This window comes from Festucalex cinctus, chromosome 1 (assembly GCF_051991245.1).
Source record: "Festucalex cinctus isolate MCC-2025b chromosome 1, RoL_Fcin_1.0, whole genome shotgun sequence".
In the NCBI taxonomy this organism is placed as follows: domain Eukaryota; kingdom Metazoa; phylum Chordata; class Actinopteri; order Syngnathiformes; family Syngnathidae; genus Festucalex; species Festucalex cinctus.
This window is the reverse complement of record NC_135411.1, coordinates 45,516,305-45,541,842: the sequence shown is the minus strand read 5'-3', so window position 1 is coordinate 45,541,842 and position 25,538 is coordinate 45,516,305. Positions and strand designations below refer to the sequence as shown.

General features: G+C 42.1%; 1 protein-coding gene across 4 annotated transcripts in view; it reads right to left on the bottom strand.

The window, feature by feature from the left end:
* Nucleotides 1-25,538, bottom strand: part of rnf220a (ring finger protein 220a) — a 192,286-nt gene that overhangs the window by 9,848 nt on the left and 156,900 nt on the right. For all 4 annotated transcript variants that reach the window (XM_077537434.1, XM_077537450.1, XM_077537425.1 and 1 more), the window contains exons 8-12: nt 25,136-25,265; nt 8,704-8,893; nt 8,202-8,257; nt 7,968-8,082; nt 536-647 (exon numbers count right to left, since the gene is read on the bottom strand). In XM_077537434.1, the coding sequence (XP_077393560.1) occupies nt 536-647; nt 7,968-8,082; nt 8,202-8,257; nt 8,704-8,893; nt 25,136-25,265 (603 nt within the window). The remainder of the gene's footprint in view (nt 1-535; nt 648-7,967; nt 8,083-8,201; nt 8,258-8,703; nt 8,894-25,135; nt 25,266-25,538) is intronic.

Below are 25,538 nucleotides of genomic sequence, written 5' to 3'. Positions count from 1 at the left end.
GTTTACGTGCTTGAAGCCAGCGTAGACATTGCTCTGGATTCCTCCTGGAAACTCCCTTCATTTTATCCCGGTCACAACATCGCCAGTCAAATAGCGGCAGACACCAAATCAGCAGAGGTTTGTTGTAACCATAATATGTCTGTTAAGGATATTTATGGTGTAATAGCGAGTCAGTTTTGGCTCTTACGAATACACTCGTCGCAGTCGCCTGCCTGTGCACTGCTCCGTTTCTTGTCCAAAACTAACTGGCCACGCGCAGTGCGTTGTTCTAAAAATAGTAGTTTGGTAATAATTGTGAACAGCCCTATTGAGGTCTGCTGTTTGGTAGGAAGCCAAACGTTTGTCTTCTTTCTCATATTTGAGGATTAACCGGTCGATCGTCATGCGCTACACTTCGTCAAAAGTTATATTTTATATTGAATACACTGTTTATATCGCCCAGTCCTACCCAAGTACACACCAATTAATTAAATGATGCACCATCAAACAAAAAGCCGTATGGCACCATTCACAAGCAATTTCCATCTATACTCACCATACAGATTAAACACTTGTATCGGTCTCCTCTCAGTATCTGCTTTTCCAGCTCTCTGATTCGAGCCTTCAGAGCCTCCATAGTGGTAGCTGTGGACTCATCCTCTGTTACTCTGAGAAGAGTAAAGAAAAGAAGAGGAAAAAAATGTTAACAAGACATAAACCAACTTTCAACATTCAACTTACGCCTATATACGTTGAAGTGGGAGAAAAAAAAACAAAAAAAACAACAACAGATCCTTCTGTTCATCATAATGCAGCTAGTTCTGAATCCATCTATGAACCAATCCATAATTTTCCAAACCGCTTATTCTCAACAGAATGATTATTAAATAAAGCTGTTAACCAACACTACAATATGTTTTAAACTGAGAGCATTAAAATAACCAATTTATAGAGAAACATCCATCATTAGAAAAGAATCCTGTTCGCACGGCTGGAGGTGGGGTGGGTACGTCTTCCCTCTCTGCGCTGCTGCCCGGTGCCGGTTTCCGGGGGGGGGGCTCGCGGGGGGCGGGGTTCGCGGGGGGGTTGGCGGGGGTGGAGGGGGGGTTGAGGTATGGGTGGGTTGGGGGTTGGGGTGTGTTTGGGGGTTTGGGGGCCGAGGGTGGCGGGGCCTGGGTCGTGGCGGGTGGCGGGTTTGGGTGGGGTGCGGGGGGGTCGTGGGGGGATGGGGGTTGGGGACCGGTGGGGCGCTGTGGGGACCCACCGGGCCTGGTTCTGCGGCCTTGGGCTCGGGGGTGTGGGCCGGGGATGGGGCGGGGGTGTTCCGGGTGTCTGGGTCGGTGTCCGCTCGGGTGGCTTGGGGGTGGCCTTGGTGCTGCCGCGGCCTGGGGATTCCGGTGGGGGGACGGCTGGGCGGTGCTCGCTTTGCTGGACCGCGGTTGACGGCTTCTTTCTTTGGTGGTGGTCCTTATGCATGCCAGATCCATCGCACCAGCATCTACTGAAACTCAAACAGAATTTGCCTCTCCCTCCCACAGCCCCTTGAATCAGTGGGTGCTGGTGTCCGGGGTTGGCGTAAGACTTTGATTTTGTAACCATGGGGAAGGCAGGAAGTGTTTGGTCGGTGCTGGATTTCACTTTGATTTATCTTTCTTTTCTCTTTATTTTTTTCTGACCTTTTCTCTGGTCTCCTGACCATTTGAACCTCAAGACTCTGGCAAGACTCTGAAGTACCTGGTTAAGGTGAAGGGTAATGGGATATTTATAAGGTTTTAGGTGAATTAATGAGTATAAATTTATATGTATTTGCACGCACACGCACGCGCACGCACGCACGCAAACACGCAAACGCACGCACACATACACACACAAAAAAAAAGAGCAATGATGATAAGACGAACAATTCTGAGCTCTTTAAAAAAAAAAAAAGAAAAAAAAGAAAAGAAAAGAATCCTGTTGTAATCGCAAAACAAATTTAAAACTTCATCAACATCCCTTTCTCGTCTACTCATGGTTACCAACGGTCCCTTTGTTGTAAAGCTTGAATGCCTTGTTATCTTTCAGCATATCACATCATGAGATATTTTTCTTAAATGTTTGCTGTAGCTCATTTTCAAAGCAAAACTAACATCCACTGCTTACAAAAACTCACTTAAGACGCAAAAGCCTGACTCACAAACCCATGCCTTATAAACTTCTTTACTCTTATTTGTTCTGAGCTTGTAAAAGACCATTTGGCCCATTAGCCTTGATTTGCCTTCTAACTTATAAAGCATAAGTGGTCACAGTGAGCCAGATAAGTCTGTCTACAGAACAAGGATTTGGCTTTCTTTTAAGCGAGCCATTAAATTCTTTTAAATGTTAGTCGTCAACAAAACATTTGTAATGTTCAATGTTCATTTATCATTTCTTGTATTACGCCAGGAAACAGACAAAATTGAGCAAGAGTTATTTTTTATTTTTTTTTATTTTTATTTTTTAAATCACTTTCGCCAAGTTGGACAATGACCAAGTCAAGTTTTTGTTCTTAAATGCCATCTCATTTAATATTATTCATAATTTGCACTAGGTTTTCAGTAGGATTGACATGGATTGTAATTTAGTATTATGGTTTCAAATTGGAATTACTGTTACTATTTAGTGTACTGTGTTGTATATTTAGGCTCCATTTGATTGTTTGAAGACCTTTCGGCCAGTCACTCTACTGTTTTACTTTATTTCAGCCTCCCTTCTCTTAAAAATTAGATCATAAACTCTTGAGCAAACATTCAAAAACATGCTAAGGGACATACTATATATCCAATATGTACAGTATGCTCTATGAAAACATCACTATTACCACCAGAGAACTGGTCACTGCTGCAGCCAGCTAACAAGCGACCTGAACTACACTGACATACCCTGATGGCATGTCTAAGTCACTATTGATTTTGATTTTTCCCTCTCTTTATGCAGGTCTCAAACAGCAAGTAAAAGTACATCAATGAGTTGTCTTACCAAAAAAAAAAAAAAAGAAAAAAAAAAAAAAAGGGAGAGGACTTGAAATGTGTATGGAAAGGGGTGCGGAAAAGGAAATATATAAATGCTTAACATCGAAAGACAAGACCAACAGAGAAACAATGGGACGTCCACCAGTCAGGAAGTGGAGGGTGCGGGGTGTGGAAATTTATCATTTGGAAATTGGGGACAGATTCAATTATTTGCAGAAGCCACATGGAAATCTTTCTGCATTGTTCAGCTGAAGCCCCAAATTTGGCAGCAATCACACTGGTGGCATTAGAAGGGCCATTTATCTTTGAGGGCAAAGGGCATCTAAGGGACTCTGTACATGTGTCTGTGTATACATGTGTGGTCATGAGAGCACATTTATCTTGCTGAGGAATGAGCAGGGGAACGCGGATGCCCGCGGGAGGCAAACAGATCATCTGGTATCGGAGAGACAGAGAGAGAGAGAGAGACAGAGACAGAGAAAGAGACAGAGAGAGCGAGAGCGAGAGCGAGAGAGCGAGAGCGAGAGAGACATGCCATGTGAAAAGCCACACACACACGTATCATTGTAATCAAAGGAGACAAATCTCATTTTCATTTAGGGGTGGAAGGACGCAAGAGCCCCAGAAAAACATGCATTTGTAAAAACTAGTGAGGCAGAGAATGGTTGGAAGCCAGCCATCTGAATGCAATAAGTCATCACCTACTTTAACTGCTTTAAACTGATACTGAGATTAAAGCATGTTCTACTTTAGCTACTTACAACATTGCGCATCATGTTGTAATATATTGCCACATTTTAGCCCAAATTATACATGTTATAATATCAAATTTCGTCTTGAAATGGAGTCATCTCTTGTAACAGAGAAAGCTGAAGAGGCGCAATTGACAAAACCAGATGTTAATTTACATGCAGTCAATAACCCTTATGAAACCTGAAAAGAGGTGATATTCAGGTTTTGAAAGGCCATATAACTACGCACAAAAACAAATATGTGCTTTTTAAAAAAAACAAAAAAACGGAATAAGACCCCCGTGTTAAGCCTTTCATAACCCTAATTCTTGTTCATATAAAGGCAATCGGAATACGTCAATTGAGCAGGGCTTAACTCAACATTGTAAGGTTGATAATAGAATGCAAAGATTACAGAATCTTCAGTCAGTTTAATCAAATTAACTAATGCAAAAAATTAATGCAACCCACAACAAAAATGATTACATCTAGTATTTTCAATACCTCCATGACTGTTACGGATAACAACATGTCTGCTAGGCCTGGAATGAACACATTTTCAGTCTTTTTCTCGGCGTCTACTTAGTTGTGCAAAACCTTCTGTAATAAATTTTTATTAAAAACATACTTTTTTTGTGGGTACTAATTAACTTGTTTGCAATCAATGGCCCACATTTGTGGGAGTATTTTGCAATACAGTATTCCATGGAAAATGTTAATTCTGGAAGAAAACTAAAACCTGTTGGGGTGCACTTGCTGAGCACTGTAAATCAGTGCTTCCGGAGCGCAAGCCACCGTAAACACTCAAGCAGAGGTAAAAATAAAAAAAAATAAAAAATAGACATGACACATCAAAGAACCACACTTTAGGACGAGGAGGAAGCCGACTACTCTATTTAACGTGGTGAGTGATATGAATGTAATGTCTTTGATTGACCATAGAACGTTAAAAGCGGAAATGACGTCCATTTGTGCAATGGCATTCTCCATGCGTCGCACTTGCGAACAGGGTTGTCCAATTGAGCACAACGACCATGTTTACGGGAATAACTTTGTCCGCTCATGTTTGGTTATCCCGAGTGTTTCAGAAACCGGAATTTTGACCTTAACCCAAATATTGACTGCATGTAAACATAGTCAATGATTCTTTCATTCCACTGGTGTATGTCTACGAATAATTAATTGATGCCATATATTACTCATACTTAAAGGTGCACGTTGCAAGATTAGACTCAAATTTGAGTGTTAAAATAACCATATTTTTCACCCGGACATGTTTTAAGAATTGTATAATGGACAGGAGGCATTACTGTGGCACAATGATTGTTGCCCCTATTTTTCTGTAAAAGGAAAAAATCGGGCCGGAAGCTTTAACTGTGACTCTGAGCATTACGTCATGAGCGTGCACTGTATTGTCCCTGTTAGCTCTCGCGATTGTTCACGCAACTTCACGGACAGGACAGCTAATTCAAACTGGATTTAAAGAGACCTGCACCCGATACGTCTCAATCCCTTATGGAGACTCCACGGAAGATGAAGGGAAGTAAAAAACTTTCAGACCAGCGTCACGGGAGGACGCGGATAAATATAGGAGCGGCGTTCGTCAGGTGGAGAGAGCTAAAAGCTATCCTGGGGATGAAACGGGACCCACAGTTTGCTGACTTTTTGCTAAAAAGGTAAGACTTTGTAATGAAAATACGATAGTGTCTATTTATGATTAGCAGTGCAGAATAAAACTACCACACGGTCACTTACTAATGTCTCCGCACTTGGGCATATTAGCAACGCACTTCTATCCTCAATGTCATGGGATTCATGGGATGCACTATTTACGTTTGGAAGGTTGTAAGTACGTGAGCTTTTGTCACTCAAAATGACTTTCACATACAAAGTAGCTTGACGATTAATACGTTTCTTACCTCTGTAGACATTATTAAGCCTATGAAAAAGGCGTCGTGCTCCGTGTTTACGTTTGTTCGATTAACTTGGAGGTTTGCACGTGCCCGAAAAGTCGCGCACGCTCCTGGCCGTGTGCATGTCGCTGGGGTCCATTCCACGTTTCGCCAAATAAACCTTACTTTACCAAGTAGTATATGTAGATCAATGCATTGTATCACTTTTATTTTTGAAGTTGTTACCGGAAGCGTATCATCGGGGCTGTAGATGTGCGCCTCTATTCGGAGTTTGTGAACAATGGCAATATCAATGCACCAAACCGTTGGGCCAGACGTCAGTAACACAACTTAGTCCTGAAGTTACGTTCAAACTCCAGGTAAGAGGCTAAAGACATAATTATGCTGATGTTGTATTGTAGGGCGCCTGTTGCCAACGTTTAGCCGTGACTGCTAGCTGACAGCGAGCTAACAGCAGTGTTAGCCGTCATGCGCAACCATAATCCGGACGCTGGTTTGGCCGCCTTTTCAGCCGCGTTTGAGTTTATTAATGATGAACAAATGGAGTCATTTGAATGGCTCGTCAATGTGGACGAAGGGAACCGAGTCTTTATTGACAGCGGACAACGACCAGCCAGACCCCCCCCCCCCCCCAATATAGTGCGCCGAGCATTCGCTTTTGGAGGGAGAGTCGTCTTCGTACATTACCGCCAATCAAACAATTTAGTGGCTCGTTAAGGTCTGAAACAGGCAAAAAACAAAAAAAACAAAAAAACACTGCTCGCTGCGCGTGTCATGCATGGCAGAAGTGAAGAACACAACAACAGGATTGGCCGGTGTACAATAGCAACTCCAGTGCTATTAGCAGGGGGAGAGGAAAAGCTCGCCAGCAAGTCCTAGAAGTGAGTAACTACAGAGTAGATTTGATAAATGACAGCTAGACAATCAAAAAACGCTCGCTGATGCAGTGTACACAAGTGCTGGCCAATGTATGTAGTGTTACACATACACATTTATATTTTCTTGTGTTCTATAAAATCACAAACCTTATTGAAGGTTATTTTTTAAGACTATTCCATATGTCAAAATGAAACAATGATCGGCACAACTTGTGAAGCATCACCAATCCTACAGAAGTGTAGACTGTGGTGTGAAAGTGGACAGAGAGAGCAAAACATTATTGTTGATGAAAATACACCTCGAGTCTGATAAACAGTGTTACCCAAAATTTGTGAAGATGTTAGCTTTATGTTTTAAATTTATTATACATGTTCTAAGGCTCTAAAATCCCGCACCACAGTTTATACACTTTTCTCGAGGCATTTACTTTTTCTCAAACTCTCTCTTGTTTAAAAACATTCTAATTGTTCAAACTTTCATAAATGCTTATAAAATAGGTATGTTTAAAAGATATGTTTAAAAAAAATAAATAAAAAATCTGCAAAACAGCAAAGCCATGAAAAGTGAACCGCGTTATAGCGAAGGAACACTTAATTTTTTAAAACATGTCCTTTTTGACCTTATGGAAGTGGCCACCCTATGTGAAGATTAGCGGTTCAGAAAAAGGATTGATAGACTGTGCACACTTTGATGCTGACAGCCTGACTAATTTGCCATTCCTTTCACTTATTAACAAACCTGGCTTACGTCCATCCATCCATTTTCTTGACCGCTTATTCCTCACAAGGGTCGCGGGGGGTGCTGGCGCCTATCTCAGCTGGCTCTGGGCAGTAGGCAGGGGACACCCTGGACTGGTTGCCAGCCAATCGCAGGGCACACAGAGACAAACAACCATCCACACTCACAAGCACACCTAGGGACAATTTGGAGCGCCCAATTAACCTGCCATGCATGTCTTTGGAATGTGGGAGGAGACCGGAGCACCCGGAGAAGACACCAGGCTTACGCAAATGTGCTATTTATTTAGCCAAAAAAAAATTGCTATTGTGGGTCTGACGTCACTTTAGTTCCATTGAATAAAATCTATGGGAAGAGATTTGTCTTGTAACATAAATAATAATTTATTATTATAAAGTCTGTTTGGTCCAAAATGAGCTTAGATATATATTTTTTTATTTGTCTTAATAATTTCAAATGTTTAAACATTTTCTTGCTTTGACCAAAAACATAAATAATCGTTTTGAATAATCGTGATTTCAATTATTACCACAATAATCGTGATTATTATTTTTTCCCCATAATCGAGCAGCCCTACGTGGTGTAATCCCTTTAAGCTCAACTGGCAGTCATACATACTCTTAACAACCCCTATTTGAGGACTAGGGAAGTGTGGTTAAGTAAGCTCTTTGTACAATGCAAAATGTATAGATTTACAACATCAAAAGACAATAAAAGAAAGAAGACCAAAAGCATACTTTTCAATCTCACTGTTTTTACAGGTGCGTGGGACGCAGGCGGTAGAAGGTGTGGATGATGAGGGAGTGCTTGGGTCCATTTTGCAGCTCTCACCATTGCTCGTTGAAGGCATCTCTGTCAACACACAAAAAGCCATAGATGGTATTCATTTCCTAAATCAAAATTAGACCAGTGTCAAAAGGCTGTTTTCTACTAATGTAATAATTCGTGCAATTTCACATTTGTCTTCTTACCATCACTCGCCCATTTGGAGAACTCAGGCGTTATTCTGTTCGAAGGTATGCCTCCACTGAAAAACATTATTTTTTTTTTAACTGAACATAATTTTTTGCCATGTTATATTTATTCAACTAATTTACATCTAAATGTAGTTTCAACAGCCTACACAATTAACCACCTATTGAAATAAAGGTAAAATTGAATGAACATAGTATTGTTAAACTCTGATAAAAATGATCATAAGGTTAACACTACCCTCAGGAATTTTAATCAGAATCAAACTGTCAAGTCCTGCTACTGGGAATAGCCTCACCAAAGGTTTGTATGGTTATCGATATAACTTAACCTGCTAACCGAGTGACATTTTATTTCAAGCTTAGCTTATTAGAACAAAATTGACAGCTAAAACAGACAGAGTCACAGCCTAATGCACAACATAAGTCTATTCTGTCCAAGTTTATTTTGTTTTTTTGGTGTGTGTGTGTGTGTGTGTGTGTGTTTGGTCTTGATTCATACTTGAGCACAGCTCCCCGTAGTGCCTCCCGCTCTCTGGCTTCTCCTTGGTCCTCTCCAGCTCCAGAGCATGGGATGATATCAGCCTCAGTGTACTGCGCTTTACCATACTCTAAGGTGTCGTCTCCATCTACGTCAAGGTCTGCGTCGCTGTCTCCACTCTCTTTGATGCTACATGTAGCAAAACCGGTGGCTTTTAGGGTAAAAAAAAAAAAAAAGGAGGAAAAATCAAATGAAGAGATACATTAAGAATTAATAAATTGCACCAAAACACAACCACAAGCAATATAGCAAGTAGTTTAAAGTTATCTATCGATGTTCACTGACTATAGTGATAGAAAATTGGAGTACTGTATGGAAAACAGTATTTGAGAACAAGATAAAATGTTGGAATGGTCACAGAAGATTGTTGAGAATAAGACAACTGTTAGCCTATTGTTGGTGACCTGATGATGACAGAGACCAATTTTGGCAAGAGGGCACGTGTGTGTGCGTGCACGGTGGCACATCAATAAACCCAGTGATAAACAACCAGACATATCCTCACAGGTGCATTCAGCTCCACTTAGTCGCAAAGCTTGCTGTGCGTGCACACGCATGTGTTTCCATCACCGAGAGTGGTCTCCTCAGTGTTTGTTTGAAACAGCCTGTGCCTCTGTCACTTAAACCATGTCCTGTCGCCATGACTCCCTCAAGGTGTGTGTCTGCCTCCTTTACCAAGGTAAGTATGTGAGTGTGTACTTGGGTATAAGAGTGTGAATGACACTCAGACTGCCAATCCTCACACTTGAAGCTAAGTCTGTATGTGGACTTCAGATGTAACCTGTGACAGGCCAGACAGCCATCTTATTTTAACCTGTCCCAATTTCTACAAGCGCTCAGTTGGACTAGTATGAGAGATGTGTGTAAGAGCATGGACAGACTTGACAGTGTCGACAGCCATCTTATTTAACATGCATATAAGTATACAAGTCTCACTGGAACTGCATAGGTATTTTTCGAACAAATTACTACGGCTTGTCAGAATACGACACAACGAAGCAGAGTAAAGCTTTTCTAAGTCTGAGCAGAAATATTGCAAAGGACATGAGCATGGATGAAAAAGAAGTCACAAAGATAAAAATGTTTATATACATATACATACCCATATATTAGTTTATTAGTTTCCAAATGTATTATGTTCCTGGACAATAAGTTAAAACACTATTAGGTAGTAAGGTAGTTCTCTCATAATAACCGTTTACAAGTGACAGTGCGAAAACTTACCAGCATCATCTCTAGATCATCTTGGACAGGGGTCTCCAAGTTCAGTCCTCAGGAGCCCCTATCCAGCCGGTTTCCCATGTCTCCGTCCTTCAGCACAGCTGAATCTAATGATCAGCTAATCAGCAAGCTTTGCAGAAGCCTGATCATGAATCAGGTGTGTTAGTGGAGAGAAACATGGAAAACAGGCTGGATAGCGGCTCTCGAGGACCGAACTTGGAGACCCCTGATCTAGGATATATATTACCTTTTTTTTTTGATAGTGATATTGCATTTCACTACTTACACAGTTGCATAGGCGGGGTACTGAGGAGTTTGTGCCCTATTTGTTCCGTATGTGAGTGTTAAGTCTTTCCAATGTTTCTATTTCTCTCTCTAAGCAATCTTGACAGACCAATCTAATCTAGCAGGTTAACTCACATTAGGCACTGTCACCCTTGACCTCCTTTTATCGCTCACCTCTCATCCTGAGGTCCTCGTAAAACTAATCTTACCTCCTTTTTTGGATGATCATTTCTTTTTCCTCTCAGTTGTTCTTTGATTCTTTGATTAGGCTATACCTTCCTCATGACCCCATAATCTTCATAGTTCTCTTCAAATGTAAAATATATTTGCTCTTAATTGCCCTCCCACGCAGCAGCGCCGCTCGATAAACTGCTTCCAGGAATCAATAAAGTACTCAAACAGAGCATCTTGTCTCATAGAATATCACCAGACTATCACACAGACAAAAAAGTCAAATGATTCCCAACAACCACATAGATTATAAATCTGAAGATCTGAAGAGCGGAAAAGAACTAACAAAATCACCAGTCTGGACAAATCAGGCCAATCTATCAGATGTGCAACATCCTGTTACCATAGCAATTATCAGGACCCCCTCCTTTAGACAGTCTGAGAAGGGGTGTCAAAGGTCATCATCACACTATCTTTCTGCCCTTTACAGGTCAGAAGGAGGCACAAGAGATGAGTCAAGGTACAAAGATATGAGAGTCATCTTTGAAGTAAATTTACAAAGAAGAGATTTCTCCACATTCTAAAGCCCTCTTGGCCCTCTCAATCGGAAATAATCCCCTTCTTCTCTTCTGTCTCTCAGGACAGGCTGATATCAAATTTAAGGATTTGTCTGTCCCAGTCCTGCTCTTTGTGCCACACTTCAATGATAGTTGTTGTTTGATGACTTGGGGGGGGGAAGCAACAAGAAATAAACAGTCGTATGTCAGTGTGGAAGAATTGGAGGTTGCTAACCTAAAAAAAATCTTTTGGATTAACCACAGATTGTGACCCAGGCCCTCTTGTTCAGTTTCAGTTAACTGCAGACGTCACAGATGCTCTCCTTAGGTGCATGGCAGACGACAAAATCTTGTAAGCAGGCAACGAGAGAAACACATCATATATACTTCTCTAGTCTTGTAGTCGGAATATTTTGTCTGAATAGGTTTATCTTTTTCTGTAACCCCACCAAGTTCTGTTTTCTTTAAAGGGTAAGTCAACCTAAAAAATGTCTTTACTATTTTATGTCCAGTGCGAGCATTTCACTCGGGCAACTTTCAAGTGTGCGCTGGTGAAAAAAAAAAAAATACCGCTCGCACGGCACGAGCGCATTAATGCTCCTTCTGCACTATGTTTAAAACGTACGTACGAAAGTCGCCGTGTCCTCCACTGGCTCTCCCGTAGCAACGAGAGTGCGCCGCCGCGCGCCAACTCAATCGAATAGTACGTATTTGAGTGACATGACCCGCTGCAATGGGATTGGCTGGCTACTTCCTGACTGGGTACCGCACAGAATACAATTTACATGCAAACATATATGGCGCTTTTCCACCGATCCGGTTCCACACCGAAGCATTTTTTCTCAACGGATGTTAGCGTCTCCATGGGACTTTTTCAGGGTCCAGTGGTTCCGTTGTAACCGCTGCTTAAAACCCTTTCGGCAGTGGTTCTGCTGCGCAGGTCATCATGGGACGAGAGCGGCCGTGTCGTCACCTGTCATCGGATTGGCCGACAGCAACGCAGCAAGCAAGCAAGTAAAGCAAGCAAGCAAGCAAACAAGCATAAATAAATAAATAAATAAATAAATAAATAAATAAAGCAACGCAGCAAGTAGAGCCGTGGCACACGCCCATTTCCTTGTTTTACGTGAGGGAGGCAGTGGCGCCCGCCAGTCTTCGCCAAAGTCATAAAAATACAGTATATACAAAAAATATAATCATGTTTTACAACAACGCTGAACTATATTTACAATTTAAAAGGTACTTGTGGATGGATTTGTAATGTTTGTGGTTTTAAAAAAAATCGCGAGTGCACAACGCTCGCTGGCGGTGCGTTCCCATTCACTTGAATGAGAGCTCCAGCGGCAGAGTTCTCCATTCAGAAATTGCTTTGCGAGCCGGTCCTGAATCGCAATATTTCATCCATGGCGGTCCATATTAAATTGTAAATATGGTTCAACGTTGCCGTGACTTGCCACTCGTGAAATGTTATGACAGATCCGCACGCACTGGGGAATGCAACCTTGACTTGGACAGTTCAAACGATACAGATGAAAAGGGCAGGGGAACATTGGCCGTGGAGCAGGTGAAAAAAAAAAAAAAAAAGTACTGAGTTTTACTGAGTCAAACAAAATAATGTTCACGAGTTAAGTTATACGAAATTATTGACTTATTTTGATAGCCACTGCTGCTGTTGCAGGCAAACCTCGTGTTCCAATAAAATATTTTGCAAATATATCGAGTTGCGTATGCCAAGGTCATGCTGTACCTCCACAAAAAATGGTGCGATCAAATCCTGTGCTGTGCGACCAACGAAAAATGTTACTCGCACCAGTGAAGATGAATTCGTTTCTAAGGCCCGCCAGCATCCGCGGTTGCAAACTCCCTTGCGTCTGTTAAGTGCATTGTGGCCAACTGGGTCAATTTGGCTCAGGTATTGCACATTTGATGGTGTAAAACCGTAGTAATAGTCCTTATGGAAAATGCTGGATGGCTTTGCCTATACGCTACTTGGAAGAGTAAAGAAGAAAAAAAAAAAAAAAAGGCCATATCGGGAGGAATGAGTCTTGCTCTATGCTATAGTAGATACTGCCTTCCTGTTCAGACACACGTAGGTCATCTATTTTACATGTGTTTGGCTCCAATAAATTCATTATAACTCTTTTATTTATTTAGTGATTTTGATGCGGATTGTTTTGTTACAAACACAAGACATGTAGAGATGCTAACTTTCTCCCCTTTCAGTCTAAAGAGACCACAAACAAACCCTAAGAAGCATCTTAGTTAGTAGTGGTGAATGCCGGTTGGAGTCCGTCAACAAGTGTCCATGCGGAAAGACGAAATATTGGTTCCGGCAACTTACAGGTGCCGCAAATATATATTTTTTAAAATGTTAAAATAGCTTTGACACCATTTTTGTGGTCGACCCAACCGACTTGGTCGACTTTTTTTCCCCAGCCTATTCCTAGTCTTTTTTTTATTTTATTTTATTTTTTCCCCCAAGCACTGAAAGGCTGGTCAACGCAGGCGGGCCTCTCTTCATCCTGCCAGGTGAGGATACTCCAACCAGCATCTTGAGCCAAGGAGCCAGATCTTTTTCCATGAGAGGGTTATGGATTCTGTGCTGTCTCTTGGAACCATGGCATAGCTTTCATGACAAAATCCACCATCTGAGGGTTTTTTTCCCCCTGCATCTGTGTGTGTGTGTCTATGCTTTTCAAGTCCTTCTCCCCAGGCCACATCAGTTATCTGTGGCACATCACAAGGTGCCCTATTAGAGCGCGGCAGAAGGGTCCAGTGTCTGCTTGTTTACCAACACTCAAGAGAGTCAGACAGAAGGAGGAGGGAGCATGAGGGAGATGGATGGCTGGAGGAGCCACCTCTTAACTCCTGTGCTGCTATTTCATGTGTGGTTTAACTGAGATTTCTCTTTGATCTGTCTCATCAGCCTCCCGCAGGTAAGAGATAGGTGATTTGATATGTGTGCTAAGAATGATTTTGAACAAGGAGAAAGGGGGGCAAGGAGCATGAGACCTAACACCGAACGTTTTTAAAAAGGTGACAAATTTCAGCAGCTATGACAGAATAATTTATTTTTGTTTCAAAACGCATAATAGCTGCGAGCTGATGTGTTGCTGTGAACATATAATCTTTAATAGCCCCTAACCTAATAATCTTTTGAATTACAAATATGCAAAAAATGTGAAGTTGTTTTGTTCCCAATGTTTTAGGTGTGGGCCATGATATCATTTCAGTATTGGTACTGAGATACTTTGAATAGTGGACTTCGGCCATTTGCGGGGGGATATGGACTGGATCGCTTTGCTTTGTATACAAACGTGTGCGTATATATATATATATATATATATATATATATATATATATATATATATATATATATATATATATATATATATATCCTTGGATCAGTTCTTTGAAAAACACCAGGCAGAAAAAACACTTCTGCCAGGGTTTCTAAGTCTGATGCCTTGCCGAAAATTTTCAAAGTCTCACGCCTGCCTGAAATATTTCAAAGTCCCATGCTGACCAGAATTATTTTCTAAGTCTGATGCCTTGCCGAAAATGTTCAAAGTCCCATGCTGGCCAGAATTTTTTCTAAGTCTAATGCCTGGCCGAAAATGTTCAAAGTCCCATGCTGGCCAGAATTTTTTCTAAGTCTGACGCCTGGCCGAAAATTTTTAAAGTCCCATGCTGGCCAGAATTTTTTCTAAGTCTGAAGCAGGCCTGAAATATTTCAAAGTCCCATGGTGGCCAGAATTTTTTCAAAGTCTGACGCCTGGCCGAAAATTTTCAAAGTCCCATGCTGGCCAGAATTTTTTTCAAAGTCCCATGCTGGCCAGAATTTTTTCAAAGTCTGACGCCTGGCCGAAAATTTTCAAAGTCCCATGCTGGCCAGAATTTTTTCAAAGTCTGACGCCTGACCGAAAATTTTCAAAGTCTGACAACTGCCTGAATTTTTCAAAGTCCCACACCATTCACACACACAAAAAAAAAAGGAAAAAAACAAAAAAACAAAAAAAAAAGGAGAGTTGGAGAGCTATCGCGAGATGCTGTGACTATCGCGAGACCGGTAGCGAGACTGGGAAAATCTAACATGGCGGCGCCCTGCTGCTAAAATAGAATTAGCTTTATATTTCTAATTAAACCCGAATTTAACGACTAGATAAATTCGATTTTTTTTCTTTTCTAAGAAAGATCTGAAATATTATCCAGTGTGGACGACCCTGAACGCTTTATTGACGATTATTTTTATAGCTGCGCGATGGATGATCTGGTGGCTAGTTGTGATAATCCTTCGAAAAAAAGGAAAAATGACTCGTCAACAGATACGGATGATTTAGTAACCGCTGACGTATCGGTGAGTATGCTGGATTCCATAAATAAAAAACTTGACGTCCTCCGTCTTATCCGCGAGGACGTCAAAGAATTAAAGGCAAGTTTGGAATTCGTTAGCCAACAGGTAAGCGATCTCCAACGAGATAATTCCGAGCTACGCTCCTCTCTCGTCGCTGTCACAGCCGAGTTGGAGACGATTAAAAAGGAAAATAAAATGCTAAAGGAAACGGTCTTAGATGTTCAATCCCGTAGTATGCGGGAAAATCTAATATTTTCAGGTATATCCGAAAATACCCCAGATAATCCAGAGGGCGAGATAAAAAAAATTATGACATTATATCATTTATATCATGTATAGGCTATATAGTAATAATAATAATAATAATAATAATAATAATAATAATAACATAAAAATATATTCTTAAAAAAAATAAATAATAATAATAAAAATAATAATCTCGCTTAGGTCACTATTTACTGGTGTATTGTTATGTTGAATCCCCCACAGATTTCCTTCACACTCACTTCCCCCCTCGTTTCTTCACTATTATACTTATCTACTTGTTATCTCTCTCTTTATATAAATGATATAAATTGCCTAATTACTCTTTTGCTATCCTACAATATGTTAATATTAATAAGCAGCTCATATAGATGTATACATAAGACTGAGTCTATATTGCTTGTATGCAGAAATTAGTTCTGGTCTCCTGGAATGTGTGTGGCGCTCGCTCCCAGGCAAAAAGAATAAAAATTTTAGACCATCTCTCAAAATTTAAGGCAGATATTTGTCTCCTACAATAAACCCACTTACAAAAATCAGAAGAAAAATTATTTATAGATACAAATTTTAGTCAAGTTTACTCTGCCTCCTATAATAGTAGACAAAGAGGTGTCTCTATACTTATACATAAAAATTTATTCTTTACTCTAAATAATATAGTAATAGATTTAGAGGGCCGATATATTATTATCCAGGTAACTATATTTAATAAAGTATATACAATTGGTAATTTATATGCCCCAAATAATGATGACCCGGATTTTTTCCATGAATTTTTCTCTCGGTTACTCGATTTAGCAACAAATTCTACTATTATTATTGGAGGTGATTTTAACACGGTCTTGAACCCGTTAATAGATCGTTCTAATAATACGATATATACAAGGCGATTACGATCCGCTAAAGTAATAGATGAATATATGGAGGATTTTGGCCTCAGCGATGGCTGGAGACTTCAAAACCCAACTAAGAAGGAATTTACTTTCTTCTCTGCGGTGCACCGATCATTCTCAAGAATTGATTTTTTCCTTACAAATAATTCTATTGTTGATAAAACTGCTATAAAAATACATTCTATAATTATAAGTGATCATGCACCAGTCTCCCTCACTCTACAAATTGACTCTACCTTTAAACTACCCCCGATATGGCGTTTTAACATCTCACTACTGAAAGACGTAGAGTTTGATAAAATTATTAGAAGGGAATGGGCAGATTTTTTGGAAATAAATGACTCTCCAAATATATCTCCATCTCTTCTCTGGAAAGCAGGGAAAGCGGTAATTAGAGGGAAAATTACATCATATTCAACTTATAAAAAGAAACAGGATCAAAAATTAGAAAAATACCTGGAAGATAAAATTAAACAACTAACGGATGAATATGCATTAAACCCAAATAATCAAATATGGACGGAACTACAGAATATAAAAATTCAGTTAGATAACATGTTATCTAAAAAGATAGAGTTTATAATACAACAGTTGAGATATAATAATTTTGAACATAATAATAAATCAGGTAAATTTCTGGCAAATCAACTTCAACGGAATCGGGAAAAATCTCTTATAACGGCTATTAAAGATATAAATGGTGAATGCACACAATCACCAGAAGAAATTAACCATATTTTTTATAACTATTATCGAAATCTATACTCAGAAATTAATAGACCTAACCCTGAACATATTGAGGTATTCCTAAATAGCTTAAATATACCTCAGTTATCTACTGAACATAAAGATATTCTAGATGCCCCGCTTACTATAGATGAGTTGTATCGTGCTTTAGACAGTATGCCTAATGGCAGAGCACCTGGTCCAGACGGCTATCCGGCTATATTTTTTAAACATTTCTGGTTAATGTTTGCTCCATTATTTCTAAGAGTAGTAACTGAAATTAAAAGTAAGGGTGATATACGTCAAGATATGAATATAGCAGCAATTAAACTTTTATTAAAGCCAGAAAAAGACCCTACCCTCCCGTCAAGTTACCGACCGATATCACTAATTAATACCGATATTAAAATTATCGCTAAGGCCTTGGCATCTCGACTAGAGACAGTAATCTCGACAATTATTCATAGCGATCAAACAGGTTTTATTAAAGGTCGTCATTCTACTAATATTAGGAGGCTCTTTAACTTGATTAGTATGTCACAGCGGTATGATAAAAAGGCAGTTGTTATTTCGCTGGATGCAGAAAAAGCCTTCGATAAAGTTAACTGGTCCTTCCTCTTTGCTGTCTTAAATAAATTCGGCTTAGGGGAGTCATTCATTCAATGGGTCTCAATATTATATGATTCTCTTAAAGCTACAGTTACTACTAATGGGATTACATCACAGAGTTTTACTCTACAAAGGGGAACAAGACAAGGGTGCCCAATGTCTCCTTTATTATTTGCTATATTTATTGAGCCGCTTGCATTAGCTATACGTCAGGATAGACGGATCCAAGGAATCCACTCCGGGACAATAGAACATAAAATTAATCTATATGCCGATGATATATTACTCTATTTAGAAGAACCTGCTATCTCGCTAGGGGAAGCATTTAACTTAATAACTAAATTCTCTCACTTATCAGATTACTCTATTAACTGGACAAAATCAACATTATTACCTATCACAGAAAATTCATGGAATCCTACAAGTCAGGATCCACACTACTCCTTTCCTACAGGTAATTTAAAATACTTAGGTGTTAAAATTTCACCTAAGTTAACTGAATTAACTTCTTTACAATTTTTTACCATTATTGGATAGCATCCGTAGTGACCTGGAGCGCTGGAAAAATCTTCCGATCTCTTTAATAGGACGGATAGCTACTATAAAAATGAAAGTTTTACCAAAGATTAATTATTTATTTTCAATGATTCCATTTAAACCTACGTCTAACTGGTTCCAATCGCTGGACTCTGCTATCATAAAATTCTATTGGAATAAAAAAAAAAAGCCAAAATTAGTCTATCTACTCTTCAGGAAAGTAAATCTAAAGGAGGTTTAGAGGCGCCAAACTTTATGTACTATTATATAGCTAATCAACTACAATATCTTGTGCTATGGACACAACCCAACAGAGATACTAACTGTTGGTTGGAATTGGAGCAGAAGGATTGTAATCATCTTAGACTGTCAGATTTACTCTTTATTACAAAATCAATAAAACGACATAATTGTTTTAAAAACCCAATGATAGCCGCCACCCTGACTGCCTGGTGGAAGGCATTAGAAATTACAAACTCCCAATTGGCGCCATGTGGGCTCTCTCCCATTTGGCATAACCCCGACTTTCAACTTAATAATCAGTCGTTCCATTTAAGCTTATGGGAGCAGAAAGGAATTACACACCTTCATCATCTTTTCTCAGATAATAAGTTTATATCGTATACAAACTTGGTCCAAAAATATGAAATAAATAACGGAAATTTCTTACATTATCTGCAAGTTAAAAATATGGTTAAGAAACAAATCCCAACACTTCAGGATATGCTTCAACTGCCTGTCCTAGCTAAAGATATTATAAAGCTTTCTCCAACAACAATAAAGAAAATATAAAAAATATATAAGTTATTTTTATACACAAATAAAACGTATTTACCGACTTTAAAATGGGAAAAAGACTTGTCTATAGTTCCGGAACCAGACTTTTGGACCCAAATCTGTGAAAATGTATTTAAAATGACCAAACAGACAAATTTGCAACTTATCCAATATAAGATACTTCATAGAACATATATTACACAATATATGATGAAAAAAATGGGACTCTCTGACTCCGACATTTGTCTCCAGTGCTCACAAAACACTGCCGATACTTATCTTCATGCTTTATGGTCATGTACTCCAGTGCTGCATTTCTGGACTAAAATCTTGGAAAAGCTCGCTGATATATTAAACTGTAGGCTTCCTTTATCTCCAAGATTGTGTTTACTAGGTGACTTAACAATAACTGAGCTACCATGTAAACAATCCCAATCTATATTTATAGCCCTTACTATTGCTAAAAAAATAATCCTTGTCAATTGGAAAAATAAACAATCTCTAAATATCGACCACTGGTTAAACTTACTAATAAATTATATCTCAATGGAAAAAATCTCTGCCTTAAATAAAAATCAAGTGTTAAGATTTAAACAAATATGGTCTATGTACATAGAATATTTTAATCTTAATTTGGCAACTTAATCCTGGCCTAGATTCTGCCTGTTAACGAGAGCCACCACATCGTTACAACTTCTGTTTTCGCTGCTTCTGTATTTGGTATTTTGTATCTGATTGTTTTTATTTTTATATAGTCAGGAACCTAGTTGCTGCTAGTGGGCTCGAGCACACCACACTATACGACACTATACTCACTAACTCCTTAAGATTTATTTCTTTTTTTTTTTTTTTTTTTTGAAGAGCTCAGAATTGTTCATTCGGTAGTCTTACCGATTCAACGTCTTGTCATCATTGCTCTTTTTTTTTTTTTTTTTTTTTTTTTTTTTTTTTTGTGTGTGTATGTGTGCGTGCGTTTGCGTGCGTGCGTGCGTTTGCGTGTGTGCGTTTGCGTGCGTTTGCGTGCGTGCGTGTGCGTGCGTGCAAATACTTATAAATTTATACTCATTCATTCACCTAAAACCTTATAAATATCCCATTACCCTTCGCCTTAACCAGGTACTTCAGAATCTTGCCAGAGTCGTGAGATTTAAATGGTCAGGAGACCAGAGAAAAGGTCAGAAAAAAAAAGAAATAAAGAGAAAAGAAAGGTAAATCAAAGTGACATCCAGCACCGACCAAACACTTCCTGCCTTCCCCATGATTACAAAATCAAAGTCTTACGCCAACCCCGGAAGCCTCTAAATTCCAGCAAATTTAGCGAGATCTCAAGAGCCCAGAGGAAAAACTAAAGAGAGGAAGGAGGGAAGGATCGATAAGGCAGAGTGAGATCAATAGAAGCCAGTACATCCAATCCATCAAAGTGAAGTCCAGCACCAACAAGACCCCTCCTGCGTGGTTACAAAACCGGAGTCTTATGCCAACCCCAGAAACCTCAAACTTCCAATAAATTGAGATCTCAAGTGACCAGAGGAAAAACTAAAGAGAGGAAGGAGGGAAGGATAGATAAAGCAAAGTGAGATCCACAGACACCAGCACCCACTGATTCAAGGGGCTGTGGGAGGGAGAGGCAACTTCTGTTTGAGTTTCAGTAGATGCTGGTGCGATGGATCTGGCATGCATAAGGACCACCACCAAAGAAAGAAGCCGTCAACCGCGGTCCAGCAAAGCGAGCACCCCCCCCCCCCCCCCCCCGGAATCCCCAGGCCGCGGCAGCACCAAGGCCACCCCCAAGCCACCCGAGCGGACACCGGTCGGCGAGCCGACCCAGACACCCGGAACACCCCCGCCCCAGCCCCGGCCCACACCCCCGAGCCCAAGGCCGCAGAACGAGGCCCAGCGGGCCCCCACAGCGCCCCACCGGTCCCCAGCCCCCATCCCCCCACGACCCCCCCGCACCCCACCCAAACCCGCCATCCACCACGACCCAGGCCCCACCACCCCCGACCCCCAAACCCCCGAACACACCCCGACCCCCAGCACCCAACCCCCCACCCACCCATACCTCCACCCCCCCCCCAAACAAGCCGCCCCCCCCCGACGGCCGCCACCCCCCCCCGCGAACCCGGCCCCCCGCGAGAACCCCCCACCCCCCCCGGAAACCGGCACCGGGCAGCAGCGCAGAGAGGGAAGATGTGCCCACCCCACCTCCAGCCGCGCGAGATTTGCACAGCGGCGGGAGGGGGGAAGCAGAGGAGGAAGCACCAGGGGAGAAGGCGGAACACCAGAACACCGAGCCCGGTGGGGAGAGGCCCCGGTCGTCACGCCAGAGTACAAGTGACACCTAACCCTGTTACTGAGTCCGCCAGCTCGCCGACTGGCGAGCTCTACCCTACACCGTGAATGTGGCCCCACCCAGTGTATATACAAGTGTGTGCGTGTGGTGCATTAAAATTGGGAGCAGGTGAGTCGGAGCAGAGGGAAAAATTTTCCCCTATTCCGACACACCCGTATCCCCCCCAAAAAAATGAATATGTATATGTGTGGTGCATTAAAAAAGGGAATGGAGGGACAAAGTGGTGGGGCAGGGACACAAATGGGGGGGACCACAGCGCTGCCAGGCACTGCAGTCCATCCCCTCTGATGGCTCCCCGCCCCAACTCACCCCTCCCCTTGGACGTGAGGTGCATTAAAATTGGAGGGGAGTTGAAGGGTGAAGACGGTGTTTCCACCCTTCCCCACCCCACCAAGAAATGTGTTGTGTGCCCTATGTGTATATTTACAAAGTGTATAGTGCAAGCTAGTGAAGTGAGTAAGAGGAGCGACCAGCGGGGCCTCACCCAACCCGGCGGGTGTAGGTGGCACGCCCGCCCCCCAGCACCCCCACCCCCTGCCGCCCCCCACCTCATCCACCCGGCACCACAATGGGCGGACAGCCAGCGCAGCAGGGCTACCGGACAGCCCACCGGCCACCGGAGCCCGCCCGGGGCGCCAGGAGTTATACCGGAGTGGGGCAGGCCCCAAACCCTCGCCCGGCCCCCGGAGCCCGACGCCCGGGCCGGGGAGGGAGCCCCAGGCCCAGGGAGAGGGAGGGGGAGGGGCCGCAGGGCAGACAGGGAAGGGGGGGGGGGGGGCGGGGGAAGCGGGGAGAAGACGACAAGAAGGCGAAAGGGCGGCTGCAGGGCAGGAGGCGGGGGGGGAGAGGAGGAGGGAGGGCGACAAGGGAAAAGGGACCGGGAGGCAGAGGAGGATGGGCGGGAGGAGGCGAGGAGGGAGAGGCGACGGGGGGGAGGAAGGGGGAGGGGAGAGGGAACCACGGGGCACACCGGAGGCCCACCCACCCCGAACCGCGCCGCCGGGCACGGAGCAGCGGACCGCGCCGGGACGGCACCGCCCCGGGCACCAGGGGAAGCACCCCAACACCGCACCCCACAGGGGGCCCAGGGAGCGGCCAAGACGCAACCGCCACCGAGCAGACAACGGGGGGGGCAGAACCACCCCCGCCCGACCACAGGGGACGGCGTCAAGAAAATTGACTAATTAGCATGCAGTAACACCAAGTGTTGATGCTTAGTGCCCACTAGAAATAGATCTTAAGGAGTTATTGAGTATAGTGTCGTATAGTGTGGTATGCTCGAGCCCACTAGCAGCAACTAGGTTCCTGACTATATAAAAATAAAAACAATCAGATACAAAATACCAAATACAGGAGCAGCGAAAACAGAAGTTGTAACGATGTGGTGGCTCTCGTTAACAGGCAGAATCTTGGCAGGATTAAGTTGCCAAATTGAGATTAAAATATTCTATGTACATAGACCATATTTGTTTAAATCTTGATACTTGATTTTTATTTAAGGCAGAGATTTTTTCCATTGAGATATAATTTATTAGTAAGTTTAACCAGTGGTCGATATTTAGAGATTGTTTATTTTTCCAATTGACAAGGATTATTTTTTTAGCAATAGTAAGGGCTATAAATATAGATTGAGATTGTTTACATGGTAGCTCAGTTATTGTTAAGTCACCTAGTAAACACAGTCTTGGAGATAAAGGAAGCCTACAGTTTAATATATCAGCGAGCTTTTCCAAGATTTTAGTCCAGAAATGCAGCACTGGAGTACATGACCATAAAGCATGAAGATAAGTATCGGCAGTGTTTTGTGAGCACTGGAGACAAATGTCGGAGTCAGAGCAACTTCTGTTTTCGCTGCTTCTGTATTTGGTATTTTGTATCTGATTGTTTTTATTTTTATATAGTCAGGAACCTAGTTGCTGCTAGTGGGCTCGAGCACACCACACTATACGACACTATACTCACTAACTCCTTAAGATTTATTTCTAGTGGGCACTAAGCATCAACACTTGGTGTTACTGCATGCTAATTAGTCAATTTTCTTGACGCCGTCCCCCGTGGTCGGGCGGGGGTGGCTCTGCCCCCCGTTGTCTGCTCGGTAGCGGTTGCGTCTTGGCCGCTCCCTGGGCCCCCTGTGGGGTGCGGTGTTGGGGTGCTTTCCCTGGTGCCCGGGGCGGTGCCGTCCCGGCGCGGTCCGCTGCTCCGTGCCCGGCGGCGCGGTTCGGGGCGGGTGGGCCTCTGGTGTGCCCCGTGGTTCCCTCTCCTCTCCGGCTCGGGGGTGTGGGCCGGGGCTGGAGCGGGGGGGTTCCGGGCGTGTCCGCTCGGGTGGCTTGGGGGTGGCCTTGGTGCTGCCGCGGCCTGGGGATTCCGGTGGGGGGGGGCTCGCTTTGCTGGACCGCGGTTGACGGCTTCTTTCTTTGGTGGTGGTCCTTATGCATGCCAGATCCATCGCACCAGCATCTACTGAAACTCAAACAGAATTTGCCTCTCCCTCCCACAGCCCCTTGAATCAGTGGGTGCTGGTGTCTGTGGATCTCACTTTGCTTTATCTATCCTTACCTCCTTCCTCTCTTTAGTTTTTCCTCTGGTCACTTGAGATCTCAATTTATTGGAAGTTTGAGGTTTCTGGGGCTGGCATAAGACTGGTTTTGTAACCACGCAGGAGGGATTTGGTTGGTGCTGGATTTCACTTTGATGGATTGGATGTACTGGCTTCTATGGATCTCACTCTGCCTCATCGATCCTTCCCTCCTTCCTCTCTTTAGTTTTTCCTCTGGTCTCTTGAGATCTCGCTCATTTGTTGGAATTTAGAGGCTTCCGGGGTTGGCGTAAGACTTTGATTTTGTAACCATGGGGAAGGCAGGAAGTGTTTGGCCGGTGCTGGATTTCACTTTATCTTTCTTTTCTCTTTATTTTTTCTGACCTTTTCTCTGGTCTCCTGACCATTTGAACCTCACGACAAGATTCTGAAGTACCTGGTTAAGGCGAAGGGTAATGGGATATTTATAAGGTTTTAGGTGAATTAATGAGTATAAATTTATACGTATTTGCACGCAAACGCACGCACGCAAACGCACACATACACACCAAAAAAAAAAAAAGAGCTATGATGATAAGACGTTGAATCGGTAAGACTACCGAATGAACAATTCTGAGCTCTTTAAAAAAAAAAAAGAAAAGAAAAAAACATTAAAAAAAAAAAAAAAGAAAAACACTTCTGAGAGAGAACATGACCCAAAGAGGGCAAAAAACGATGAGGACCGCAGTTAAAAAGGTAAATGACCATCATTTTTATTCTTTACTCTATTCTTTGTTTTTTACATTACGCAGAACTCTCATTTATTGTGCAATAATCTAATTGTAACATGTATTTGTTACATGTTTTGATGCATTTTTATGCTTTATAAAACATTTACAGTATGTCTGAATTTTGGGAGGCTCGGAACAGATTAGGGCATTTACATGGAAAATGCGTCTCTACTTACAAAATTTTCTACTTAAGAACTTTCTTCCAGAACCAATTAATTTCATAAGTAGAGGTACCACTATATATATATATATATATATATATATATATATATATATATATGTATATGTATATGTATATGTATATATATTTATTTATTTATTATAAAATGCAGATGCGTACCTCTGAAGCCTCCTTCCAGAAGTGCAGTTGCTCTGATCCTCTTCTGTCCTGCCCACTCGTACTCCTCAAAGCCACGCCCACTGTCACCGTCCATATCCGCAGAGTCGTCATCACCAAGCACACCCTCACGCTGACACAACACAGGCACATGTTAATTATGTCATAAGCAGATATATTGTTCGTCACATTACAAATTATACGGCTTTCTCAAGTCTTCATTTTTATTGTCGGTTTGTATTGTGGCCCCAATGTCGTTTACCGGAAACAACGATAGAAGGTGGGGGAAGAAAAAAAAATCCCACACATTTTGCTCACACAATTGTCTTTTTTTATTAATTGAACACCAGTGAATGGTTACACTACCAATTGTGTGGGTAGCCATCTGTTCAAACTGTCAACAACT